We start from the raw sequence: 25,820 nt of genomic DNA on the forward strand, positions 1-25,820 counted from the left end.
CTTGCATGAACTGCACATTTGAGATCTCCCCAGAGTGACTCAATGATATTGAGGTCAGGAGACTGAGATGGCCACTCCAGAACCTTCACTTTATTCTGCTGTAGCCAATGACAGGTCGACTTGGCCTTGTGTTTTGGATCATTGTCATGTTGGAACGTCCAAGTACGTCCCATGCGCAGCTTCCGGCTGATGAGTGCAAATTTTCCTCCAGTATTTTCTGATAACATACTGCATTCATCTTGCCATCAATTCTGACAGTTTCCAGTGCCTTTGTAGCTCACACATTCCCAAAACATCACTGATCCACCTCCGTGTTTCACAGTAGGAATGGTGTACCTTTCATCATAGGCCTTGTTGACTCCTCTCCAAATTTAACGTTTATGGTTGTGACCAAAAAGTTCAAATGACTTTGTTCCAGAAGTTTTGAGGCTTGTCTCTGTGCTGTTTGGAGTATTGTAAGCGGGATGTTTTGTGGCATTTGCGTAGTAATGGCTTTCTTCTGGTGACTCGACCATGCAGCCCATTTTTCTTCAAATGCCTACTTATTGTGCATCTTGAAACAACCAGTCCTGTATTTCAGCTTAAGTTATTTGTGGATTTTTCTTTGAATCCCGAACAATTTTCCTGGCAGTTGTGGCTGAACCACTTGTTGGTCTACCTGACCGTGATTTAGTTTCCACAGAATCCCTCATTTTTCACTTCTTAATTAGAGTTTGAACACTGCTGATTGGCATTCTCAATTGCTTTGATATCTTTTTATATCCCTTTCCTGTTTTATACAGTTCAATTACCTTTTCCCGCAGATCCTTTGACAATTCTTTTGCTTTCCCCATGACTCAGAATCCAGACACGTCAGTGCAGCACTGGATGAATGATGCAAGGGTCTTTCAGGAGTCCAGAAACTCACTGACCTTTTATACACACACACTGATCACAAGCAAACGTATCACAGGTGAGGATGGTTACCTTTAGTAGCCATTCAAACCCGTTTGTGTCAACTTGTGTGCATGTTATCAGGCCAAAATCTCCAGGGTATGTAAACTTTTGATCAGGGTCATTTGGGTAGTTTCTGTTGTCATTATGATTTAAAAAGAGTAAACACAGTTGTTTGACAATAAATGGCTTACCCCATCCACTAACCATGAGTGAAAGAAAAGTTTGTGAGTTATCAATCATATTCTCTGACAAATGGCCAGAAAATCACAAATTCTGCTAGGGTATGTAAACTTATGAGCACAACTGTATATGTATGTGTGTGTGTCATTATCTTAGTAGGGGAGCCAAAAATGTGTGGTTTTGGATAAAGGCTACTCAACCTGTACTATCACAACTTTTGACATATCACTAATTAAATATTGCTGTTTGCTAGTTTATTGTAACCTATCTTAGAACTCAGTTACTTGTCAGACAAAACATTTAAACAATGGGATTTTTGTACTTTTAATCCTTTTTGTTGGTTCAGCACTGGATACTCTGGTGAATAGAGTTGCAGTACAGGAGCTTGGGTACCTTTTAAATCTAACCTCAATAAGTTCAAGCTCGTCCATTTCTATATACAGTATGCCATTGACTGACTGAGATCTGAATATTTCTCCGCCCGCAAAAGGACAGGACCAAGAGGGAAAAACAAGAGTGAATCACAATCCAAACAATTATAACAGAGAAATAAACAAATAACTTGATGGGAGGGCTGAGAATTTGTGGCGCGCACCTGAAGTAGTAAACTGGGATTTTTGTATGCAAAAATATTAGAGCCATAGAATTTTGTGAAGGTGTGCGCACGTGCCACAGTCCAGATGACAGCCCAGCACAGCTTTGCCAAGCACCCATGATGCACCAGGAGGCAGCATGTGTTATGGTGAAATGACATTTTCTGGGACAGGTTGGTCTGTCTCAATGGAAAACTGGTTATTTATCAAAGTAAGGCATCTGGTTATGTCCTGTTGAGAGGGTTGCTAACCTCTTAAACTGTATTTACAGCATATAAAATCAAAAGAAGTGCATAAGTACTTAATAGTGCCTGTACAATGTCACCATAGTGAAAAACACTTTCTACCTAGGGACCTACATGACAGCCTCAATCTATGAACTTCTGTCTTTCATTTAAACAACTTTAATGACACTGAAGTTTATAAAAGAGGCTTTTGTAAAGCTGTCAGCATGAGGGGAAATCCACACACCCAGTAGCCGTCTGCACCACATTAGGTCCCAGCCAGCAGCAGTGCAATACAATGCATTGTGAGGAGTTGCATAGTTTCCTCCTTCATGTCTCTGGTGAATGGGTGTGTGTTGGGTGATCTCCTACAACGGTTTGCATGCACAGATATTCAGATTGTGCACCACACAGCAGGGGATGCAGTACTGGCGTCCCGCATGGTGCCACGCCCGTCTAAATAGCCTCCAAATACTGCTCAGGGAATAGCTGCAGGTGACTCAAGAGTGACCCTTGCGAGTCCCGGTACCTTCCAAAGCGTATATATCCAACTTAGGGTCCGATGGGCAGCCTCAGGATATGTTTTTAGGATGTTGTAGATGGGGAGCTCTGGCAACAAGCTCTCTCTGCATGTCCTCCGAAGCCACACCCCCTCTCAGAAATATGTTTCTTAGTGTGACAAGACCACACTGCAGTCAAGCAATTACGTGTTTTGCATAGCAACATTATATTCCTCTCTGTACTGTTTTACAGGCACTGGGTAAAATAGAGTTTGGACAGGATGAATACCTTACTGAGAGTACACAGCAAGATATTCCAAAGCCAAATGTTGGGATCACTTCAAATGAGTCTGAATTAATGGAAAACCAGGATCCTTCCCAATTACAGGAGTTATGTGACATGATGCAGCAGGTAAGGAGCTAAAGTTACATTTATAGATGTTTTGGGTTTTCGGTTTGGCCGCACTTAATTTTGCAGCGATTTTCGTGCCATTGACAAATGCATCAAATGTCAAAATTGTGATGAGTTCTGCCATTACACTTCATACACTGTGATTGTTTTTTTACATTATTCATATCATTTGCAATTTCAATTGCATTAATAAGAAATGTAATAACTTATTTTCTTCTCTGAAGAATATATTCATGGCCTTTTAGTTTTCATCTACAGTATATATACATACTAGGGGGTAAATTTACTAAAATGGGAGTTCTATTTAAGATGGGATGTTGCCCATAGCAACCAATCAGATTCTACTTCTCATTTATCTAGCATCTTCTAGAAGAGAATACCTGGAATCTGATTGGTTGCTATGGGCAGCATCCCATCTTAAATAGAACTCCCATCTTGGTAAATTTACCCCTAGGATTTTACTTTTCAACTTTGCTCAGTTTGCACCTCCTTTAACCTGTGTTTTATTTTCAGCTGACTCCAATAGAGAGATATGCTCTACATTACCTAGAACTATTCCATGCCTGCAGCATAGGGGACGCTCCTGGATGCATAGAGGTACTTGTTTTGTTAACTTATTTAATTTGGAAGGACAAAATAAGTTCTATATATTCATTTAGAACTTCAGTAGCATCCTAGTAGCAGTTGCCTTCATCTTAAGGAGAAATTTATATAGTTGTCCTATTTAAATTTGTCACTAAATATATTCACGGCTCTTTATCATTGCAGCACCTCTTCTAATGCAGTGGTTTTTTTTTCTTGCATATTCATTGTGATGTATTTGCTGCAAACTTGAGAATACTATTTTTAGACATTATGGGGGGTATTCAATTGTTTGAATAGTCAGTTGGGTGTCTGTTTTTTCCTGTCTATTAGATAGGAAATACAGACACCCATCCGACTTTTCAAACAACTGAATTCCACCCTATATGTTTCAGCTGAATATGGTTTTCTCTATAATACTATTGTGTGTCACTGAATCCTGGATATTTAGAGTATTTCTCTTACGTCCTAGAGGATGCTGGGGTCCACATTAGTACCATGGGGAATAGACTGGTCCACCAGGAGCCATTGGCACTTTAAGAGTTTGAGAGTGTGGGCTGGCTCCTTCCTCTATGCCCCTCCTACCAGACTCAGTTTAGAAAATGTGCCCGGAGGAGCCGGTCACAGCTAGGGGAGCTCTCCAGAGCTTTTCTAGTAAAATGTTATTTTAGTGTTTATTTTACAGGGAGGCTGCTGGCAACAGCCTCCCTGCAGCGTGGGACTAAGACGGGGGAGAGGGGAGTAGTGTCCGCCCTGCGGGGTCTGAGCCACCTCTTCTGCTGACAGGACACTGAGCTCCTGAGGGGATAGATCGTTCCCCGCCACAGGGGATTGCTCACCCCTGCAGCATGCCGCCACCCCTTACAGAGCTGAAGATTGTGGCGAGTAAGACACCGACCCCCCTTGCAAGCAGGGGGCCGGTGTGAAGATGGCGGCAACAGGGTAGGAGCGCAGTATTAACTGCGCTCTGGGATGGCTCAGCGGTACATACTGCGGTGTGTTGAGGGGCACCCTGGACCAGCGCTTACACCCTACACTGGTCGCATAGCCTGTCGGGGTCCCAGGATCTCAGCCAGCATCAATCCTCAGGCCAGTATAATCCTAGGAAGTGCGGGAAGACAGCGCCATTTTGGGGGCGGAGCTTCTCCTCAGAGCAGACCCAGCAGCGTTTAGCGCCATTTTCCTGCCTGCACAGCGCTGATTAGGAGAATGAAGGTCCCTCCACAGCAACTCCAGCTATCTCTCACGGTACCAGGGGGTTGTAGAAGGGAGGGGGGAGCTGCAATACGACTGTGTATCCTATTAAGGTGCACAGTCAGCGCTGACAAGGGGTCTCCCTTTGGTTAAAAGCGCTGTGTGTGGGTTGGCTCCAATCTCTGTGTCTCTCTTGCCATTCTTGGGGGTGAAACTCTGTCTGCCCTCCCGTGTGTGTGTGTGTGTGTGTGTGTGTGTGTGTGTGTGTGTGTGTGTGTGGAGTGTTTTGTGGTCTCCTTTAGCTATGTCTAGGGACACACTGTCATATGCTGTGGAGGATATGTCCTCCCAGGATGATCCCATTCCTTGTAATTAGGATAGTACTGGTTTAGCACAGATTCCAGCAAGGGAACCCGAGTGGTTTTCCTCTATCAAATCTTGGATTTCTCAGATTTCAGATAGGGTTGCAAGTAATTAATCCGCAACCCAGGTGTTACAGAACTCTGTGGCAGTGTGGCCCGATTCTGGTACCTCAGGACACTCCGCTATATACCCCCACAAACGTGCGCTTGTTCATTTCATGCAAGATGACACGGATACCAATTCTGATGCCACAGACGGTAATGGGGATGTGTTGCGGGGGTCTGCTTCTCTTGCAAAGGGGTTGCAATTGATGATAGAGGCTGTCAGGGATGTGTTGAATATTAATGATACCACACCTGAGCAGGTTGAGGAGGCTTTTTTCACTGAAAATAAGAAAGCCTTGCTAACCTTCCCTGTGTCAGAGGAATTAAATGCTATATTTGAGAAAACATGGGAAAACCCTGAGAAAAAATTCCAGATCCCTAAAAGGGTATAGGTGGTGTTTCCTTTCCCTGAGGAGGATAGGGAAAAAATGGGAAAGCCTGACAATTGTTAACGCATCTGTGTCCAGACTCTCAAAAAAGGTGGTTTTGCCAGTTCCGGTATCTTACCACCTTAAAGGAGCCGGCTGATCGAAAAATTAAGAATACACTTAAATCAATGTACACAGCTTCGGGGGCCACATTACGTCCCACTATTGCTACCGCATGGATTGCAAAAGCTATAGTAAAATGGTCAGGCACCTTACTTGAGGATTTGGATACAATTGATAAGGGTGATGTTGAATTGTTTTTGTGTAACATTCACGATTCAGCAGGTTTTATGGTAGAATCCATGAAAGACCTGGGTTCCATGGCTGCAGGGATCTCTTCCATGTCTGTTTCAGCTCGTCGAGGACTGTGGCTGTGCCAGTGGTCGGCCGATGCAGAATCCAGAAAAAGTGTGGAGTCCCTACCCTACACAGGTCAGGCTCTCTTTGGGGAAGCTTTGGATGCGTGGATATCAACGACTACGGCAGGTAAGTCTCTGTTCCTTCCCTCAGCAGCGCCTGCTTCAAAGAAATCCTTCTCGTCGTCAGCATCGCAGTTCTTTCAGCCTAGAAAGGCCAAGCCGTCCAGTACCTTCTTTAGGGGAGGTCGAGCTAAATAAAAGAAACCTGCTGCGGCAGGTTCCCAGGAAATTAAGCCTGCTTCCAGTACGTCGAAGTTCTCCGCATGACGGTGGACTGCGCGGCCTGGAGGTGGGGCCAGTGGGAGCGAGGCTCAGACAGTTTAGTCACGTCTGGGTGTCGTCCGGCCTGGATCCCTGGGTGATAGATATTGTGTCCCAGGGATACAGGTTGGAATTTCAAAATCTCCCTCCTCACCGATTTTTCAAATCAGGATTGCCAGCTCTGCTGGCGTACAGGACTGTCCTACAAGCAGCGGTTCAGAAGTTGGTGGAGGATCAGGTCATTGTGCCAGTACCTCCTCATTCGCAAGCCCTGGGTAACTATTCAAACCTTTTCGTGGTACCGAAACCGGATGGTTCGGTCAGGCCCATTCTGAACCTAAAATCACTGAACCCTTTTCTGAAGGAGTTCAAGTTCAAAATGGAGTCTCTCAGGGCAGTGATATCGGGTCTGGAAGAGGGGGAATTCCTAGTATACCTGGATATCAAGGATGCGTACCTCCACATTCCGATTTGGCTACCGCATCAGGCTTACCTCCGTTTTGCATTACTGGACTGTCATTTCCAGTTCCGGGCCCTGCCATTCGGCCTCTCTACAGCACCAAGGGTGTTCACCAAGGTGATGGCGGAGATGATGGTTCTACTCCGACAGCAGGGGGTGAACATCATTCCGTATCTAGACGATCTGCTGATAAAAGCATCGTCCAAGGAGGAGCTGTTGCAGTCCATTGTACTCATGACCCGCCTACTCAGAGTCCACGGTTGGATTCTGAACCTTCCAAAATCTCATTTGGAACCAACCCGGAGGTTGTCTTTTGTGAGGATGATCCTCGACACGGAAGTGCAGAGGGTGTTTCTTCCACAGGAAAAGGTGTTGGTGATACAAAGAATGGTCCGGGATGTCCTGAAGCCAGCCCGGGTGTTGGTTCATCAATGCATTCGCCTTTTGGGAAAGATGGTGGCCTCTTACGAGGCTCTCCAGTACGGGAGGTTCCATGCTCGGGCCTTTCAACTGGATCTCCTGGACAAATGGTCGGGATCTCATCTACACATGCACCAGAGAATTTGTCTGTCGCCAAGGGCCAGGATTTCACTCCTCTGGTGGCTCCAATTGCCTCACCTTCTGGAAGGCCGCGGGTTCGGAATTCAGGACTGGGTCCTTCTAACCACGGATGCAAGCTTACGGCGCAGTCACTCGAGGGGAAACCTTCCAAGGAAGGTGGTGAAGTCTGGTAGCAGGCCTGCCGATCAACATCCTGGAACTAAGAGCTGTCTACAACGGTCTACTTCAGGCGGTCCATCTTCTAAGAAATCGTGCCATTCAAGTACAGGCAGACAATGTAACGACGGTGGCTTACATAAACCGACAGGGAGGAACAAAGAGCAGAGCTGCGATGTCAGAGGTGACAAGAATCATCCTCTGGGCAGAAAAAAGACGTGTTGGGGCTCTCAGCAATCTTCATTCCGGGGGTGGACAACTGGGTAGCAGACTTCTTCAGCAGACACGATCTCCATCCGGGGTAGTGGGCTCTACATCTGGAGGTGTTCAAGGAAATAACAGACCTTTTGGGGGTTACCCCAAATAGACATGATGGCTTCTCGTCTCAACAAGAAGCTTTAATGCTATTGTTCCAGGTTGAGGAACCCACAAGTAGTGGCAATGGACGCCCTGGTGTCTCCGTGGGTGTTCCAGTCGGTGTACGTGTTTCCACCACTCCCACTCATTCCAGGAGTTCTAAAGCTCATAAGGAGAACAAGAGTTCAAGCGATCCTCATTGCTCCAGACTGGCCAAGGTGCGTTTGGTACGTGAATCACTTGCAGGAAGAGCCGAGGCCTCTTCCTCTTCGGGAGGACCTGCTGCAGCAGGGGCCGTTCGCCTATCAAGACTTACCGCGTCTACGTTTGACGGCATGTAAGTTTAACACCTGATACTAGCTCGGAAGGGCATTCCGAAGGTGGTCATTCCTACCCTGATACAGGCTAGGAAAGGGATAACGTCTAAACATTACCATCGTGTTTGGAAGAAATATGTCTCTTGGTGTGAGTCCAAGAAGTTTCCTGCGGTGGAGTTTCAACTGGGACGTTTTCTCCTCTTCCTGCAAGCAGGTGTGGATATGGGCCTGAGGTTGGGACCCGTGAAGGTCCAGATTTCTTCCCTGTCCGTTTTCTTCCAGAAACAATTGGCTGCCCTCCCTGAGGTTCAGACCTTTTTGAAGGGAGATCTGCACATCCAACCTCCCTTTGTACTGCCTACGGCACCTTGGGACCTTAACGTGGTGTTGCAGTTCCCCCAGTCGGACTGGTTTGAGCCTCTACAGGGGGTTGAGGTCAAATTTCTTATGGAAGGCTGTCACGTTGTTGGCCTAAGCTTCTGCTAGACGTGTGTCAGAATTGGGGGCTTTGTCTTGTAAAAGCCCTTATTTGATCTTCCACGAAGATAGAGCTGAGCTCCGGACACGTCGGCAGTTTCTTCCAAAGGTTGTGTCGGCATTTCATATCAACAAACCTATTGTGGTGCCAGTGGCTACTGACTCCTCAATTTCGTCAAAGTCCTTGGATGTTGTGAGGGCTTTGAAAATCTATGTGAAGAGGACTGCTCGTCACAGGAAATTGGACTCTTTGTTTGTCCTGTATTAGCCCAAGAAAATTGGGTGTCCTGCTTCAAAGCAGACTATATCTCGCTGGATTAGATTCACTATCCAGCATGCTTATTCTACGGCAGAATTGCCATGTCCAAAATCTGTTAAGGCCCACTACTCGTAAGGTGGGGTCTTCCTGAGCGGCTGCCTGGGGTGTTTCGGCGTTACAACTTTGCCGAGCGGCAACTTGGTCTGGGTTGAACACGTTTGCTAAGTTCTACAAGTTCGATACTTTGGCCTCTGATGATCTGAAGTTCAGTCTGTCAGTTCTACAGGAGCCTCCGCGCTGGTACATCCCCATGGTACTAATGTGGACCCCAGCATCCTCTAGGACGTAAAAGAAAATAGGATTTTGGTTACCTACCGGTAAATCCTTTTCTCGTGGTCCATAGAGGATGCTGGGCACCAGCCCAGTGCTTCGTTTTCCTGCAACCATTATCTGGTTCAGTACAACTTTGTTTAGTTATGTACTGCATTGTTACTTGGTAAGTAATGTTTCAGCAGTTGCTGAGTTTTTCAAGCTTGATGTGCCTTGTATTTATGACCTGGTATGAATCTCACCACTATCTGTGTTAAATCCTTCTCTCGAAGATGTCCGTCTTCTCGGGCACAGTTTCTAGACTGAGTCTGGTAGGAGGGGCATAGAGGGAGGAGCCAGCCCACACTCTTAAACTCTTACAGTGCCAATGGCTCCCGGTGGACCTGTGTATACCCCATGGTACTAATGTGGACCCCAGCATCCTCTACGGACTATGAGAAAAGAATTTACCGGTAGTTAACCAAAATCCTATTTTTAGGATGTTGTCAATTTAAATATACTAAAGTATTAACGCCTCCATTTCCCATATTGTTTAACCGCTTGAGTGGTATGCCCTGAAAATTTCCGGGGCCAGCTGCGTTGTGCAGACTGGCAACCCCAGAAATTTTACGGGGCATGCCACTGCTCCCCCTCCCTCCTCCTTGCACTCCGCTCGACCGGCCCAGTGGATGACGCGATCGCGTTGTGACATCACAACGCGATTGTGTTACTCCGCATATCTCCGCCAGCCGAGTGGACTACAAGGGAGGAGGGGGCGGGGAGAGGATTATAGTGCTGGTGGGCTAGTGCCCGCCTGCAAATGCTACTCCTAGGGATGGTCATCGGTGGGTTATCCATCCATGGTCACCATCGATGGATAACATAGATGGATGTATTCCAGATGGTTTTACACCATCGATGGTCATCCCTGCTTTACATTACAAATGCGAACCAGGGGGCATGGCTTAGTGGGTATCAGGGGGCGGAGCTAAGCTCAGTGCCCTGACACTTTGAGAGAAAAAGAAAACTATTTGGTAGCACTGACCCATCAATGGCGGGAAACCATCTGGTTCTCACCCATCGATGGTAAAAGTATTTGACATCTGTCATAGACCATTGATGATTTTGAATCATCGATGTTTGATGGCCATCCCTAGCTATCCCTAGGCATCGAGCATTCTCGTGGCAACGAGCATGTATCCCAATGCTTAAAACCCCTGGCAAAAAGCATGATACAGCGCGTGAAACCCCTAGCAACGCGCATGTAAAAAAAAATTAAAAACCTGCTCTGGGAGGTGTGACCAAATTCAAAAAAGTTACCACTGAAGGGGTTAAGAGGGACCCCGTGGCACAGTGCATAGTAGGCTCCGTAGCTGGATTTTTTGTCTTCCTATGTTAATAGCTATTAGACCTGGGCTACCTGTCAACTGAAATGTTCAGGGATATTGTAACCCCACGCCCCACACTCTCCAAGGCGAGGGATATTACCATAGTAGCAGTGCCAGACAATACATTGTGAGGAGAGTGGCATGGTAAGCGTTTCCTTCTTCTTTGCTCTGGGGAATGGGTGCAGGCTGACATTAGTTCTGAAACTGAGGAATAATTTAAAGAGGATCCTGTTAGATGGCATAGAGTTTCTTTTTTTATGCAGGTTGTTTGGCAAATACTACATGTCCGGAACATTGAGGAGTCAGCAACCTGCCAATAAGAGGAAGGCAAAGCACTTTCATTCTTTTTTTCCTAATCTCTGCAATTGTAAACCTTTATTGGTGATGTGTGAATCAAACTTGTCCGTAAATTGCATGTTAAATGCAGATTACACACTTTAGGATTTGCAATGTTTAATGTAAGTCTGGTTGCAGAGCATCTCTTATGTTTTTGTGCTGTGATGTTACACAACCATGTGTGCATAACTGCAGGCAACGGAGAGTTCTCTCAAAACAATCATTGTCAGAAAAGCCAATAAAAAGCTCATAAATCCCTGTGTGGGGCACTCTTTTGTTGAATATAACTATTAAAACAACTTTAATTTTTTCTTTTTAAAAAGGGAAGGAAAAATGACTGTTATATAAAATAGTATATTGTATCCTTTATGTAGGTAACATTGGTGATAGTAAGTAAATTAATTAATGGGAGCCTTTACTTGGTAGTGCTCAGTGGGTAATGAAAATCCTGGGTTTACTTACAAAATGGAAACCTTAATTGGTAACTTGATGAAAATAGAAGAATTTTTGTATGGCAGCAGACAAATCATTAGTATGTATCTGACTGGAATTGTCAGGTGATGGCACAATTTGTGAGAAGTGGTCCACCTTGTTCTATTTATAACGTTAAATCATCTGTATATACATTCTGTATAAATAGAGAAAAATAAACATTTTACGGTTTTGTACCATTTCTCAATATTCCACATGTATGTTAATTGTTTCTTAGAATGTACATTACTTCCTAGAACAGAGGTTCTCAAACTCGGTCCTCGGGAGCCCACACAGGCATGTTTTGCAGGTAACCCAGCAGGTGCACAGGTGTATTAATTACTCACTGACACATTTTAAAAGGTCCACAGGTGGAGCTCACTTGCGATTCTGTGAGGAGACCTGCAAAACATGCACTGTGTGGGGTCCTGAGGACCGAGTTTGAGAACCTCTGTCCTAGAATATAATCTCACAGCAAGGGACAGGCAGACTGTTACAAAAAACACAAGTCAGTGCATGTCATCTGATCAAAGAAACAGTTGCTGTTTATATACTAAGAAACATTATGTCGCTCCAGTTGCAACATAACAGTATCCATTTGTAACCATCTGTGTCAATCTTGTTGGAGCATAACCGTAACCTAGTTAGTTGTGAAAGCAGTTAAATTAGGCACCTTATTACAATCTTATTGGTGTTGGTGTAATATAGGGGGGATAGAGCGAATCCAATCTGGTCCTCTGTTATTTGCAAAAAGGGCTACTCATTCGTTCCACCTACATTATGGTTGCAAAACCCATTCATCACAATCTGAACTTCCATTCTACCGGATCTTGGTGGTTGTCACTGTACGTTTCTTTGATGGGTAACCACGGGTATTTGGATTTTACCAATATTTTTTGCACCTACATCCCTTTCCAGTTGCACTGTTCCTTCTCCCTCTCTCCATTCTGCCTCCTCCCTTTCTCCCCCCCTCCCTCCCTCTTTTGCAACTTCTAATGTAAACAACCCTGTCTTATCCTGCCTGATCTGTTTTTCTCAAATAAGTGTTAAGGCCAGTACTCACGGCCCGATGCTGGAGAGATGTGTGCTGAGCGAACCGCTCAGCACACATCTCTCCCGGCGCTCAGCACAGCGCGATCTGTGCTGAGCGTGCGGGGGGAGACGGGGGGGCCGCTCACTTCACCCAGCGGGTGAAGTGAGCGACCCGCTAGATTGGCCTGCATGCAGGCCAATCTAGCAGCAGCGATAGCGATGCGCAGGGCTGCGCATCGCTATCGCTGTTAGGGCTACACACGGAGCGATCTTGCTGAAAATCTAAGCAATCTAGTCAGATTGCTTAGATTATCGCTCTGTGTGTACCCCCCTTTACACAGATATTCAAAAGCCAAATACAATTACTATATCATGGACAGATAACATCTACATATAATGAACACTTTATACCACTGTCCCATTCACTTTTTTTTTTTTTTTTTTTTCAGGAGCAATTGAATGTAGCTAGGAAAGAGTGGGACTCGCAGCACCTCAGAGAATTAAAGGAGAGGATGCAATGGGAAGATGAAGAGGATGAGTTGCTGACCTACACACGAGAGGATGCATATAACATGGTAATGTCTAGCAGAGCTTTAGTACTAAAGAAATGTGTAAGAGAAATTCACACAATAAGACAAAGGGGGAGATTCAAATGTGTGAAAAGTCATTTGGGTGTCTTTTTTTCCCTGTCTATTAGACAGGAAAAAACAGACACCCAACCAACTTTTCAAACATTTCAATCTCCCCCAATGAGTTAATATGATCAGAATGGCTTGACGGTATGGAAGTAGTACAATAGTAACCGTGCTCCTGAAACAAGTTGTATCAAATATATTGCTTTAAAATATAACTAAGCAATGATATAATGCAGTGGTTCCAAACATGTTTCTCAAGGCACCCCGATAGTCCAGGTTTTAGGGATAACTCTGCTTTGCACAGATGATGGTATAATCAAACTGATTGAGGTACTAATTAAGTCACTTGTGCCTAAGCATGGATATCCTTAAAACCTGGACTGTTGTGGTGCCTTGAGTACCGCATTTGGGACCACTGATATAATGGGTGAAACTGGTGACCATTCGTGTTGATGACTAGTCTTTAATACACTTAATACACCTGAATAGCACCTCCTTTGACTGAGGTATATCCTATAACAAAGCAGAAATATATAATATGCAAGCAGCATTATGAATAAATTGCCTACTCGTTCGAAGCAAGCTGCAGGAAGTAGGAGAGGCACTTCAAGAATCTGCGGGGATAGGAGGTAGACCTCAGCCAAGGAGGCCCCCCAGTCAAAGAGCATTTGGGGCCCACTCAGCTTAAGAGAGCACAGTTGGGGGGTCTCCCAACCAAAGAAAGCACGGTTGGTAACCCTCCCTGCCAAAAAGAGCACAGTTGGGGTACCTCAGCCAAATAGAGCAAAGTCGGGGGCCCCACCAGCCACAGAGAGCACAGTTGCACCCCCCAGCCACAGAGAGCACAGTTGCACCAACAGCCAAAGAGAGCACAGTTGCACCCCCCCCCCCTCCCAGCCACAGAAGGCCCAACAACCCATAGAGCCCAGGAGGCACTCCCCAGCCACAGAGCATAGGAGGCTTCCTTCAGCAACAGACTGCACCCACAGAGCAAAAGGTGCAAGATCACAAGAGGCAAGACCAACAGCAAGAACGAGGAAGAAATGCACAGGAGAACCCCAAAATACAAATTATTAAATGTATATAGAGCAGTGTTTGCAAATACGCGCTATAGCGCGTATTTTAAGCGATACTGAAGACCGGGACTCAATTTTTCATGAAGGATGGGTCCCCTGGGACGCGCTGCACGGATATTGGTTTGTTTTAATGATTGATGTCTCCCTTGCTCGGCTGCAGAAGTGGAGGAGGAGCCAGCCGGCAAGGGGGACAGCAATCATTAAAACAAACCAATATCCGTGCAGCGCGTCCCACGGGAGTTTGTACAGCCCTCCCTCCCTCTCTCTTCCCTCCTCCCCCGGAACTAAGGAACAACAGCGACGTTCACATCACCCTCCAACGATGGTTACCTACGATGCTGTTCCAGTACAGCACACAGACAAAATGTGCAGTGTAGAACAATGTAAGGTAACTCCCACTGCTCTGTCTGTTGTGCTGTGACATACACATTCAGGCTGAAGCACCCGGCAGCGCTGTCTGTCTCCAGCTCCGGCTGACCGGTCACGGCTCCCTGCTGCACGTGTACAGAAACACTGACTGAAGCAATGCATACACAGTAGTGTCTGCCACAGCTTCTTGGAATGTGCTACACTGACCCCCTGCCCCCCACCCACCCCTACATGGGAATCTGTGACAGTTTATCCCCCAGGACAATCTCAATTTGCAGAGAAACTTTAGCCATGTAGTTCTGGTTTCTGCTATTGGTTTAGCAAGGTTCACAATACACAGAAAGTTCTCTTCAGGAGCATCATGCAGAGAAGGTGTAGGTGCAGTGTATAGAGAAGGTGTAGGTGCGGTATATAGAGATGGTCTAGGTGCGGTATATAGAGATGGTCTAGGTGCGGTATATAGAGATGGTCTAGGTGCGGTATATAGAGATGGTCTAGGTGCGGTATATAGAGATGGTGTAGGTGCGGTATATAGAGATGGTGTAGGTGCAATGGGCCTAATTCAGACCCGATCGCTGCTACAACAGCGATCGCAGCCTGATGCCCTTTTAATTGTGCGTACGCACCCAGTGAGATTCGAAAGTATCTCACTGGTGTGATCGCCTCTGTCTAATTGACAGGAAGAGGCGGTCACAGCGCAGGAGGGGGCGTACCGGTGGGGCACAGTACGGACAACGCAGGCGTGTCCGTACCGTTGCAGGGGCAGGCCGCAGCAGCTGCGTGACGTCACACGCAGCCACTGCGACCCACAACATGCTGGTTAGCCGCTATGCTGCACAGGTAGGGAGCTACTTGGCTGGTGCAAAAGCATAGCAGCCGTACAATGCTTTTGCACCCGTGCGAGGGGGAGGCCTGACATGCGGGGAGGACTAGCCCTGCGCTGGGCGTCCCCCCACATGTCCGAGAAATTGTGCTACCAAAGAGGAAGGGTCCTACACAGAGCATGCTTACAAGACCCTCTCCTCTCTTAAGCTACCCCTGCTTGAACGGTGTGACGTGTAGGCTGCACACACACAGGGTGGGATGTACCAATACTAAAATGTGGTCAAAATGAGATTAGACCGCGTGGTCTCGGGAACAGGGAGTGATTGGGGACAGGATCAAGGTGTGCTACTGCGTGTGCTCACACTGCCCAGTACTGCATGCTCACTCTGTGCACAGTGTGCCGGGATCCCTGCTGCCTCTTGTTAATGTGCTGCATACTGTGCTTGCGTCGGGTGTCTGTGGTGCTGGTCTGGCAGTCAGTGGAGTGTGTTAGGACAATCCAAGTTGTCTGTTACCCACTTAGTGCTATGATCGTGTTACACATAACATTCATTCCCCGTCACGTCACTGTGTAGCCTGCCCCTCATTTGTACAGCTTTGTGCTGTTATAGTATGGCTACCTACCCTTTCCTCCTCCTTACCCCCAAGTACTGCCCCAGCTGCTACCCACCCTTGCCCCCCCCTTACTCCTAGTACTGCCTGCCCCTAACCCCTTCCTTACACCCCAGTACTATCCCAACTATCTACCCTTAGCCCCTCACTACCCTCAGCACTGCCTGCCTTTAGCCCCTTCCTTGCCTTTCAGCACTATCCCAACTGCTGTCTACACTTAAGCCCTTCCCTACCCCTAGTTCTGCCCCAACTGTTGTCTGTACTTACCCACTCTCTACCCCAGCACTGTCTGTCCTTAGCCCCTCTACCTCCAGCTCTAACCAACTTCTTCCTGCCTCTCCCCCTATAATGTGTGATGTGACCCAGAAACAGTGGAGTAGGACCCCATTTTTTTTAAGTAATGTGTCCCTGGGACCCACAAGTTTTTTCACTTGCCGCGATCACTGTAGAGCAGGGATGGGGAATCTTTGGCCCTCCAGCTGTTGTTGAACTACACATACCAGCATGCCTTGCTACAGTTTTGCTATTTAGCCATGCAAAAACTGTTGCAAGGCATGCTGGGATGTGTAGTTCAACAACAGCTGGAGGGCCGAAGGTTCCCCATCCCTGCTGTAGAGTATCTGAGGTCAAATGTGTATGTAGAGAGAAGAGCACTATCTATAACTAACTTAAATGTGTGATTTAGGAAAAAAGTCAAGAAGCGATGATTGGACATGACATGAGAGAGGTGTGAGATTGTATAGTGATGTGGTAAACAACAGATACACATTGTATAGTTTAAAAACAGGTTGCAAACCTTAGCCCACAAGATCTACTGCACTGCAAAGTACCCTACTTATAGCTATAATCACCACATCTCACTTTAAAATGATTAATTTATCTATCCTTAGGACTTCATTTATGATGAACCGGACGTACAGACAGAAATAATGCCAGTGAGTTTTTCTTTTCAGTAATTATTATTTTATAACGGTCTCTTTTTGGTGTGTGTGTGTGTGTGTGTGTGTGTGTGTGTGTGTGTGTGTGTGTGTGTTATTTTATACAAAGAGTATTTTGTTGAATTAAATGTCAAGAATTTAGTTTTTTTGTTTTTACAATTCCATAGATCTGGACACCACCTACTCCTCCACAAGATGAAAATGACATTTATATTGACTCTGTGATGTGTCTGATGTACGATACGAACCCCATTCCAGAGTCTAAACTGCCCCCGGTTTATGTGAGAAAGGAACGGAAGAGACACAAAACAGATCCAGCTGGTGAGAAAACATTAGTTTTAGTTTGGATCACATTGATATCACCTTGAAATATTTTTTGACTTAAAAGTTACTTAACAGGGGGGCGTGGCCTAGCTGGATATGGAGTAGGACGTGATCTAACTCCCCAGCCTAAATACTCCTGTAAAGTATCCTGCTGCCCTGAGTGTATGCCCACTGGTCCCTACACTGATGTCTAAAGGGCCACTGACTAACCTGGGACGTGCTGCAGGGTGATTCTATGCCCTAATTCCTGGCAGGGAGCATTTCAAGGCACCGTGCTGTTCTGGCCGGGACTGGTCTGCATGCGGCCGTCGCTATCTTGTGGTTCTCCTACCTGGGCTCGTGGCCCTGATTACACCCTCTGGCTGGCCTGAATAATCCTGCTGGTGCCTGGAGTACGGACCGCGAGAACCCGCCGCTGCTAGCGCCTGCATACCTGGCCCCCTCCTGTGCTGGATTCCCTGCTGTGGAGCTGCAGTCCGTGAGGGTCCGCCAGGCGCCATATTGTGATTGGCGGAGGTCGCGACCTGCGACTTCTCTCTGCTCCGGACTGTCTGCCCTGTTCTCTCCTGGGGAGCGATCCGCGGCGCCCGCTGCTCTGTGCGTGCCGTGTCCTGATCCCCCTCTGGTGCCGGTTCTTCTGTACGGAGCTGCTGGCTGTGGAGGGCTGTCGGGCGCCATCTTGTGATTGGCGGTGAGCGTGGCTCTGCTCCTGCCTGAACTTCTCCTGCTCCCTACACTGCCTGGCTTACTTGGGCAGCTACACAGCTTCTCCTTCACTGCCTGGGGGCGAAGTGGCTTGTGCCTGAATCACTGTGGGGCTCTGCTGTGTGGAAGGTCTCCACATTGTTATTATATTAACCCCTGCACCTGGAAAGAAGTGCAATTTATGTGACCCTGCTGCAGCTTGCTGGTCTTTAGTATTGCTAGTGCTTGAGAGTTGTGGGGCTGTGTGGACTGGTGGTCCCTTTCCTGCATTTACCACCCCCACCCCCACTCTCTCCTCTGTGCTGCATATCTCGCTGCTGCATTCCTACCTGTCCTGAGATTTATAACAGAACCTTCATTCATTCATTTGACCCTGTTCTATAAACCCGATGGTCCGAAGGCGCCGTTCTTCTGCTACGGCCCGTTTAGCTCAATTTGCTCATGTAGAACGCACTCCTGTTTCTCCTGTCTCCTCTGCATCGTCGACGGCCCCCTCCTCTCCCCCCTTGTCCAGCATGGCGGAAGCTGCAGAGGTTACCATGTCGCAAATATTGCAGGCCATTACAGATTCTGAGAAGCGGCTTGCGGATAGAGTGGCGGAAGTTCATATTGACATTTCGCTTATACGACAGGATATGCAGAAACTCTGAGACAGAGTTGGGGAGACAGAGAACCGCATTTCTTCATTGGAAGACCCCTGTACACCTGTCCCCACCCGCCTTGCTTCCCTGGAAACGGAGATGTCTGCGTGCAAGCTTAACTGGACGGATATCGAGGGGCGTCTCAGACGGAACAATGTTCGTTTTGTGGGCCTCCCAGAAAAGGCGGAGGGTTCTCAACTGGAACAATTTCTGGAATCCTGGCTGTTATCCACATTTGGCAAGGATTCGTTTACCCCACAGTTTGCTATTGAGAGGGCCCACCGTGTTCCTACTCTCCCCCTTCCCCCGGGTGCTCCGCCTAGGACCTTCATCGCTAAGGTTCTTCACTATAAGGACAGGGACACTATTTTACGTCTCGCTAGGATTAAAGGCCCGTTGGAGCATGGAGGTCAGAGGGTGGCTGTGTTTCAGGACTTTTCGGCTGAGGTCCAGAAGTCCCGTGCGCAGTTTACACCGGTTAAGCAGCGGCTCCGCGCTCTTGAAATACAATATTCTATGTTATATCCTGCTAGTCTTCGGGTGGTGTCCGGCAACCGCACACATTTCTTCGATACACCCAGGGCTGCATTTGCCTGAATTGATCTACAACCTCCACCTTGTGCTGCCCCGCCCTGAGAGACTTTTATTTGTGTTTTTTGTTTACACTGCTTTTCTCTTTTTACAGCGTCTATGTTCTGTTATTTGGGTGCTGAATTTGTTTTTTTGTTTTTTTAGGGATGTCTTTTGCCAGGGCCATTGAATCTTCGTTATTGGCATGTTCCTGATGTTAGGCTGGGGACTTCACGTCCTTAAGGTTATGGGGTTTGGTTGCCCCGCAAATAGTTTTTCTTACTTAATTTGACTCTCTCCTAGAGTCAGTGTAATGTTTGGGGTTAGGTGTACCTATGTTTGGGTTGGTATACGGGGAGGGGGGGGGGGGGGTTGGGTGTTGTTATTTTTCTTACTACTGTTTTGTTTGTTTTATATGTGCTTTTATTGTGCTGTTTGTTCCGAACGTGCTTGTGTTATGATTGCGTGGGGGATGGCCGGTGTCGTGATGGAGCACCGATGACTTGCTGTTGCTTTACTTAAGGGTTATACGTCACTATGGTAAATGTTTTTTCATGGAACGTTAGAGGCCTTAATGATAATGTTAAGCGTTCCCTAGTTCTAAAATAAATCAAATCCCAGAATCCTGGTTTAGTCTGTCTTATGGAGACACATCTTACTGGTAGCAGAGTTCTCTCACTTAAGAAACCATGGGTGGGGTGGGCGTTTCACTCCACTTTCCATTCTAATTCCAGGGGGATTTCAATATTGATTCATAAACATTTGAATTTTGCCTGTACTAAGGTCCAACTTGACCAACTAGGGTATTATGTGTTTTTGGCTGGCACGATACAGGGTTCCGCATTTGTGCTGCTTGCTATATATATATACCTCCCCCGTATAACTAGAAATTTTGGTGAAGGCATGCGCCTTCATGCAGGAATTTCCCTCCGCCCCAGCTATATGTATTGGTGACTTTAATGCTGTTTTGAACGAGGCTGCAGATAGATGGAGGCCTGCTACCCAGAGTGTGGCTTCTGGACCCACCCCCTTTGCCCGCTTGACTTCTGAGCTTGGTCTTGTGGATGTGTGGCGCCTGCGTATCCCTTCTGTCAGCTGTTTTTCCTGCTTCTCTAGTTCATATGGAGTATTTTCCCGTATTGATATGGCATTGCTTACACGCTCCTTGCTTCCCTGTGTGTCTTCAGTGAGATATTTATCCCGTGGAATATCTGACCATTCCCCTATATTGTTGTCTTTGTGTCTTGATATACCTAGGGGGGCATCATTTTGGAAGTTTAACTCTTTCTGGCTGACCCTAATGGGTGCAGCCTCTGAACTAATTGTGCTTTGGGAGGAGTTTTTTGAAAATAATCCCATATGTGATAATGCTCTGTTGTTGTGGGATGCTTATAAAGCTTTCCTGCGAGGTTCGCTAATATCTAGAGTTGCCCAACTGAAGATATCTAGCAGAAAATTTGAGGAGGAGTTGGGGAGGAGGAGTGCTGAGCTCGAGCAGACCTATTTGCGTAGCGGCCTCGCTGCAGATCGGGTGGAATGGCTGATTGTTCACAAGCAACTGACGGACCTACTCCTTGATAAATCAAAAAGAAGTTTACTGTTCCGCGCTCATGATTTTTATGTTCAGGGAGATCGGTCGGGAAAATTTCTGGCCCATTTGTCTAGGCAGGAGGTGCCCCCCGCCACTGTGCATAGCATTACGAGTATGTCTGGTATTGTTTGTACTGACACCCCTTCTATAGTTTCTAGTTTTTATACCTATTTTTTAGATGTGTATAAATCCAGAGTGCAATATACGCCCTCAGCATTATCTGATTATTTTGATAAGATAGACGTTCCTTCTCTAAGCCCTGAGTCTCAACGATCTTTGGATGCACCCATTACGCTGGAGGAGGTTAAAAATGCCATTATATCCTTTCCCAGTAATAAGGCCCCGGGGGTCGATGGTCTCCCTATTGAACTGTACAAAACCCATTTGGATTTTTTTGCCCCAAAATCCTGTTGATATTTGAATTACTGTTGCGGGGTGGCACTCTTCCCCCTTCTATGGCGAAAGCACTGGTGGTGTTAATACCGAAGCCAGGTAAAGACCCCCTTCTTCTAGACTCGTACCGTCCTATCTCCCTGTTGTCAACTGACATAAAAAAAATTGCCAAAATTTTAACGCTCCGGCTTAATACTGTGGTCCTGGAGATAGTCCATTGTGATCAAACTGGCTTTATGCCGGGCAGATCTACCACTGTCAATCTCAGACGACTATTTATGTATATGCAGTTGGGGGGGGATGAGCTGGACGGTGCGATAGTGGTTTCCCTTGACGCTGCCCGTGCTTTTGACTCCGTGGAATGGGTGTATCTGTGGGAGGCACTTTCCAGATTTGGGATAGGCCCGTATTTTATGTCCTGGGTTAAACTTTTATATTCCTGTCAGGCTGCCAGAGTTGTGGTTAATGGTTTCACTACAGAGTCTTTTCTGTTGGCGAGGGGAACGCGACAAGGGTGTCCTCTGTCCCCACTGCTTTTTGCACTTGCTATAGAGCCCTTGGCTTGCGCTGTTAGGGCCGCAACAAATATAGTGGGACTTAGAGTTGTGGGTCAAGAGGAAAAAATTGGTTTATATGCGGACGATATGATACTATTTCTGAAAGATATATTCCCCTCTCTACCTGCTCTCTTAGACCTGGTCCGGGAGTTTGGATTTTTCTCGGGTATTTGTATTAATTGGGGTAAATCGGTGGTGTTCCCGTTAAGTTCCTCTATGTCACCTCCATCCTCTTATGATCTTCCTCTTCAATGGTGCACCCAGTTTAAATACCTTGGTGTTTAAATCTCTCACTCCCCTAGAGATTTTGTCTCCCTGAATCTAACCCCCCAAATTGATGATTTGCGCATGAAGTCGCGTATTTGGCAGAAACTCCCTTTAACTGTAACGGGTCGTGTGAATATTATAAAAATGATTATTCAACCCAAATTTCTTTATATACTGCAGATTGCACCAATTTATATCCCTGCCTCACAATTTTTGCTAATTTCCCGATATATTGCTTCTTTTATCTGGGGTGCTAAAAGGGCTCGTATTGCATATAAAACACTTTGCAGACCTAAAACGGAAGGAGGTTTGGCATTGCCGGACATACGTCTATACTATTTAGCTGCCCAATTGGTACAAATTTATCAATGGGTTGCCCCGGGGGACTACGGGAACTTGCCGATTGCTCTTCTAGATACGGCTGGGCTATCATTTTCTCCAATACAATTTTTACTAGCAAAATCTTTGTTGTCCTCACACACACACCCCCCTCCCCCCCCCCCCCCCCCCCCTTTATTGCAACAGGCTTGCAGAGTATGGTTGGTGACTGAGAAGTTGCTGGGTGACTCCACAGTGGACCCTTGTTTTCCACTTTGGAATAATATAAATTTTTCTCTTACATCCTAGAGGATGCTGGGGACTCCGTAAGGACCATGGGGATAGACTGGCTCCGCAGGAGACATGGGCACTTTAAGAAAGACTTTAGGATTTGGGTGTGCACTGGCTCCTCCCTCTATGCCCCTCCTCCAGACCTCAGTTGATTACTGTGCCCAGAGGAGACTGGGTGCTTTTCAGAGGCTCTCCTGAGTTTCTGACAGAAAGTATTTTGTTAGGTTTTTTATTTTCAGGGAGCCTGCTGGCAACAGACTCCCTGCATCGTGGGACTGAGGGGAGAGAAGCAGACCTACTTCTGTGAGTTGAAAGGCTCTGCTTCTTAGGCTACTGCACACCATTAGCTCCAGAGGGATCGGTACGCAGGTCTCATCCTCGCCGTCCGTCCCGGAGCCGCGCCGCCGTCCTCCTCACAGAGCTGAAGGTAGAAGCCACGTGAGTATGAGAAGTTAGAAGACATCAGAGGCGGCAGAAGACTTCAATGTTCTTCACTGAGGTAACGCACAGCACTGCAGCTGTGCGCCATTGCTCCCATTCACCTCACATACTGTGTCACTGTAAGGGTGCAGGGCGCGGGGGGGGGTGCCGCCGCCCTGGGCAGCAAATAAACGTCTCCTGGCAAAAGATGGGTATATACAGCCGGCCACTGTATATACCTACGAGCCCCCGCCAAAGTTTTGTATTTTAAAGCGGGACAGAAGCCCGCCGCCGAGGGGGCTGGGCTTCTCCCTTAGCTCTCACCAGCGCCATTTTTTCTCCACAGCACTGCTGAGAGGAAGCTCCCCGGACTCTCCCCTGCTTAGATCACGGTGAGAAGAGGGTTTTAAATTAGAGGGGGGGGGCACATAATTGGCGAATTGAGTATAAAAGCGCTATCTGGGTAAACCTAAATATTGTGTTTTTGTCCTGGGTTATTATAGCGCTGGGTGTGTGCTGGCATACTCTCTCTCTGTCTCTCCTAAGGGCCTTGTGGGGGAACTGTCCTCAGATAAGAGGGTTCCCTGAGTGTGTGGTGTGTCGGTACGTGTGTGTCGACATGTCTGAGGTAGAAGGCTTTTTGAGGGAGGAGGAGCAAATGAATGTTGTGTCGCCGTCGACGGCGCCGACACCTGACTGGATGGATATGTGGAATGTTTTAAGTGCCAATGTAAATTTATTGCACAAAAGATTGGATAAAGCTGAAGCTAGGGAACAGTCAGGGAGTCAACCCATGCCTGTACCTATGTCGCAGGGACCTTCCGGGTCCCAAAAGCGCCCACTATCCCAAATAGTTGACACGGATACCGGCACGGATTCTAACTCCAGTGTCGATTTATGATGATGCAAAATTACAGCCAAAGGTGGCTAAATGTATTCGATATATGATTATTGCAATCAAAGATGTTTTGCATATCACAGAGGAACCCCCTGTCCCTGACACGTGGGTACACATGTATAAGGGAAAGAAAACGGAGATAAATTTTCCCCCCTCACATGAGCTGAACGAGTTATGTGAAAAAGCTTGGGTATCTCCAGACAAGAAACTGCAGATTCCCAAAAGGATTCTTATGGCGTATCCTTTCCCGCCAACGGACAGGATACGGTGGGAATCATCCCCTAGGGTGGACAAAGCTTTGACACGCTTATCCAAAAAGGTAGCGCTGCCTTCCCAAGATATGGCTACCCTCAGGGATCCTGCTGATCGCAAGCAGGAGGTTACCCTGAAGTCCATTTATACACATTCAGGTACCTTACTCAAACCGGCTATTGCGTCGGCATGGGTGTGTAGTGCTGTAGCAGCATGGACAGATACCTTATCAGCGGAATTTAATACCCTGGATAAGGATACCATCCTATTGACCCTAGGACATATAAAAGATGCTGTCTCAAGAACGGGAGATAGTGTTAAATGCAATCGACAAATTGTATCTTCAACATGTGGTGGTCAAGGTTCCCCCGCTTCAACAGGGCAGGCGATATTACTCAACCCTGTTTGTGGTCCCGAAACCGGACGGTTCGGTCAGACCCATTTTCAATTTAAAATCCCTGAACCTATACTTCAAAAGGTTCAAATTCAAGATGGAATCGCTCAGGGCAGTCATCGTCAGCCTGGAAGGGGGAGATTTTATGGTATCTCTGGACATAAAGGATGCATACCTTCATGTTCCCATATATCCACCTCATCAGGCGTACCTGAGATTTGCGGTACAGGATTGTCATTACCAATTTCAGATGTTGCCGTTTGGGCTTTCCACGGCCCCGAGAATTTTCACCAAGGTAATGGCGGAAATGATGGTGCTCCTGCGCAAGCAAGGTGTCACAATTATCCCGTACTTGGACGATCTCCTCATAAAAGCGAGATCAAGAGAACAATTACTGAACAGCGTGTCACTTTCACTGAAGGTGTTACAGCAACACAGCTGGATTCTCAATATCCCGAAGTCGCAGCTGGTTCCTACGACTCGTCTACCCTTCTTGGGCATGATTCTGGATACGGACCAGAAAAGGGTGCATCAGCCGATAGAAAAGGCTCAAGAACTCGTGACTTTGGTCAGGAACCTATTGAAACCAAAACAGGTGTCAGTGCATCACTGCACGCGAGTCCTGGGAAAGATGGTGGCATCTTACGAGGCCATTCCATTCGACAGGTTCCATGCGAGGACCTTCCAATGGGACCTACTGGACAAATGGTCCGGGTCGCATCTACAAATACATTGGTTGATCACCCTGTCCCCCAGGGCCAGGGTGTCTCTCCTGTGGTGGCTGCAGAGTGCTCACCCTCTAGAGGGCTGCAGATTCGGCATTCAGGACTAGGTCCTGGTGACCACGGACGCGAGCCTCCGAGGTTGGGGTGCAGTCACACAAGGAAGGTTCTTCCAGGGTCTTTGGTCAAGTCAGGAGACTTGTCTTCACATCAACGTCCTGGAGCTAAGGGCCATATTCAATGCCCTTCGTCAAGCGGAGACTTTGCTTTGCGACTTACCAGTTCTGATCCAGTCAGACAACATCACCGCAGTAGCTCATGTAAACCGCCAGTGCGGCACAAAGAGCCGAGTGGCAATGGCGGAAGCCACAAAGATTCTACGCTGGGCGGAAAACCATGTAAGCGCCCTATCAGCAGTGTTCATTCCGGGAGTGGACATCTGGGAAGCAGACTTCCTCAGCAGGCACGACCTGCATCCGGGAGAGTGGGGACTTCATCAGGAAGTCTTCACACAGATTGCAAGCCAGCGGGGCCTGCCCCAGATAGACATGATGGCGTCCCGCCTAAACAAAAAACTGCAAAGGTATTGCGCCAGGTCAAGAGACCCTCAGGCGGTAGCGGTGGACGCACTAGTGACACCGTGGGTGGTTCCACTCAGTATATGTTTTTCCTCCTCTTCCTCTCATCCCAAAGGTGTTGAGAA

General features: G+C 47.1%; 1 protein-coding gene across 4 annotated transcripts in view; it reads left to right on the top strand.

The window, feature by feature from the left end:
• Window positions 1-25,820, top strand: part of EP400 (E1A binding protein p400) — a 359,367-nt gene that overhangs the window by 204,575 nt on the left and 128,972 nt on the right. For all 4 annotated transcript variants that reach the window (XM_063964664.1, XM_063964662.1, XM_063964665.1 and 1 more), the window contains 5 exons: window positions 2,687-2,845; window positions 3,359-3,442; window positions 12,769-12,894; window positions 16,727-16,771; window positions 16,942-17,095. In XM_063964664.1, the coding sequence (XP_063820734.1) occupies window positions 2,687-2,845; window positions 3,359-3,442; window positions 12,769-12,894; window positions 16,727-16,771; window positions 16,942-17,095 (568 nt within the window). The remainder of the gene's footprint in view (window positions 1-2,686; window positions 2,846-3,358; window positions 3,443-12,768; window positions 12,895-16,726; window positions 16,772-16,941; window positions 17,096-25,820) is intronic.

Source organism: Pseudophryne corroboree, chromosome 1 (genome assembly GCF_028390025.1).
Source record: "Pseudophryne corroboree isolate aPseCor3 chromosome 1, aPseCor3.hap2, whole genome shotgun sequence".
In the NCBI taxonomy this organism is placed as follows: Eukaryota; Metazoa; Chordata; class Amphibia; order Anura; family Myobatrachidae; genus Pseudophryne; species Pseudophryne corroboree.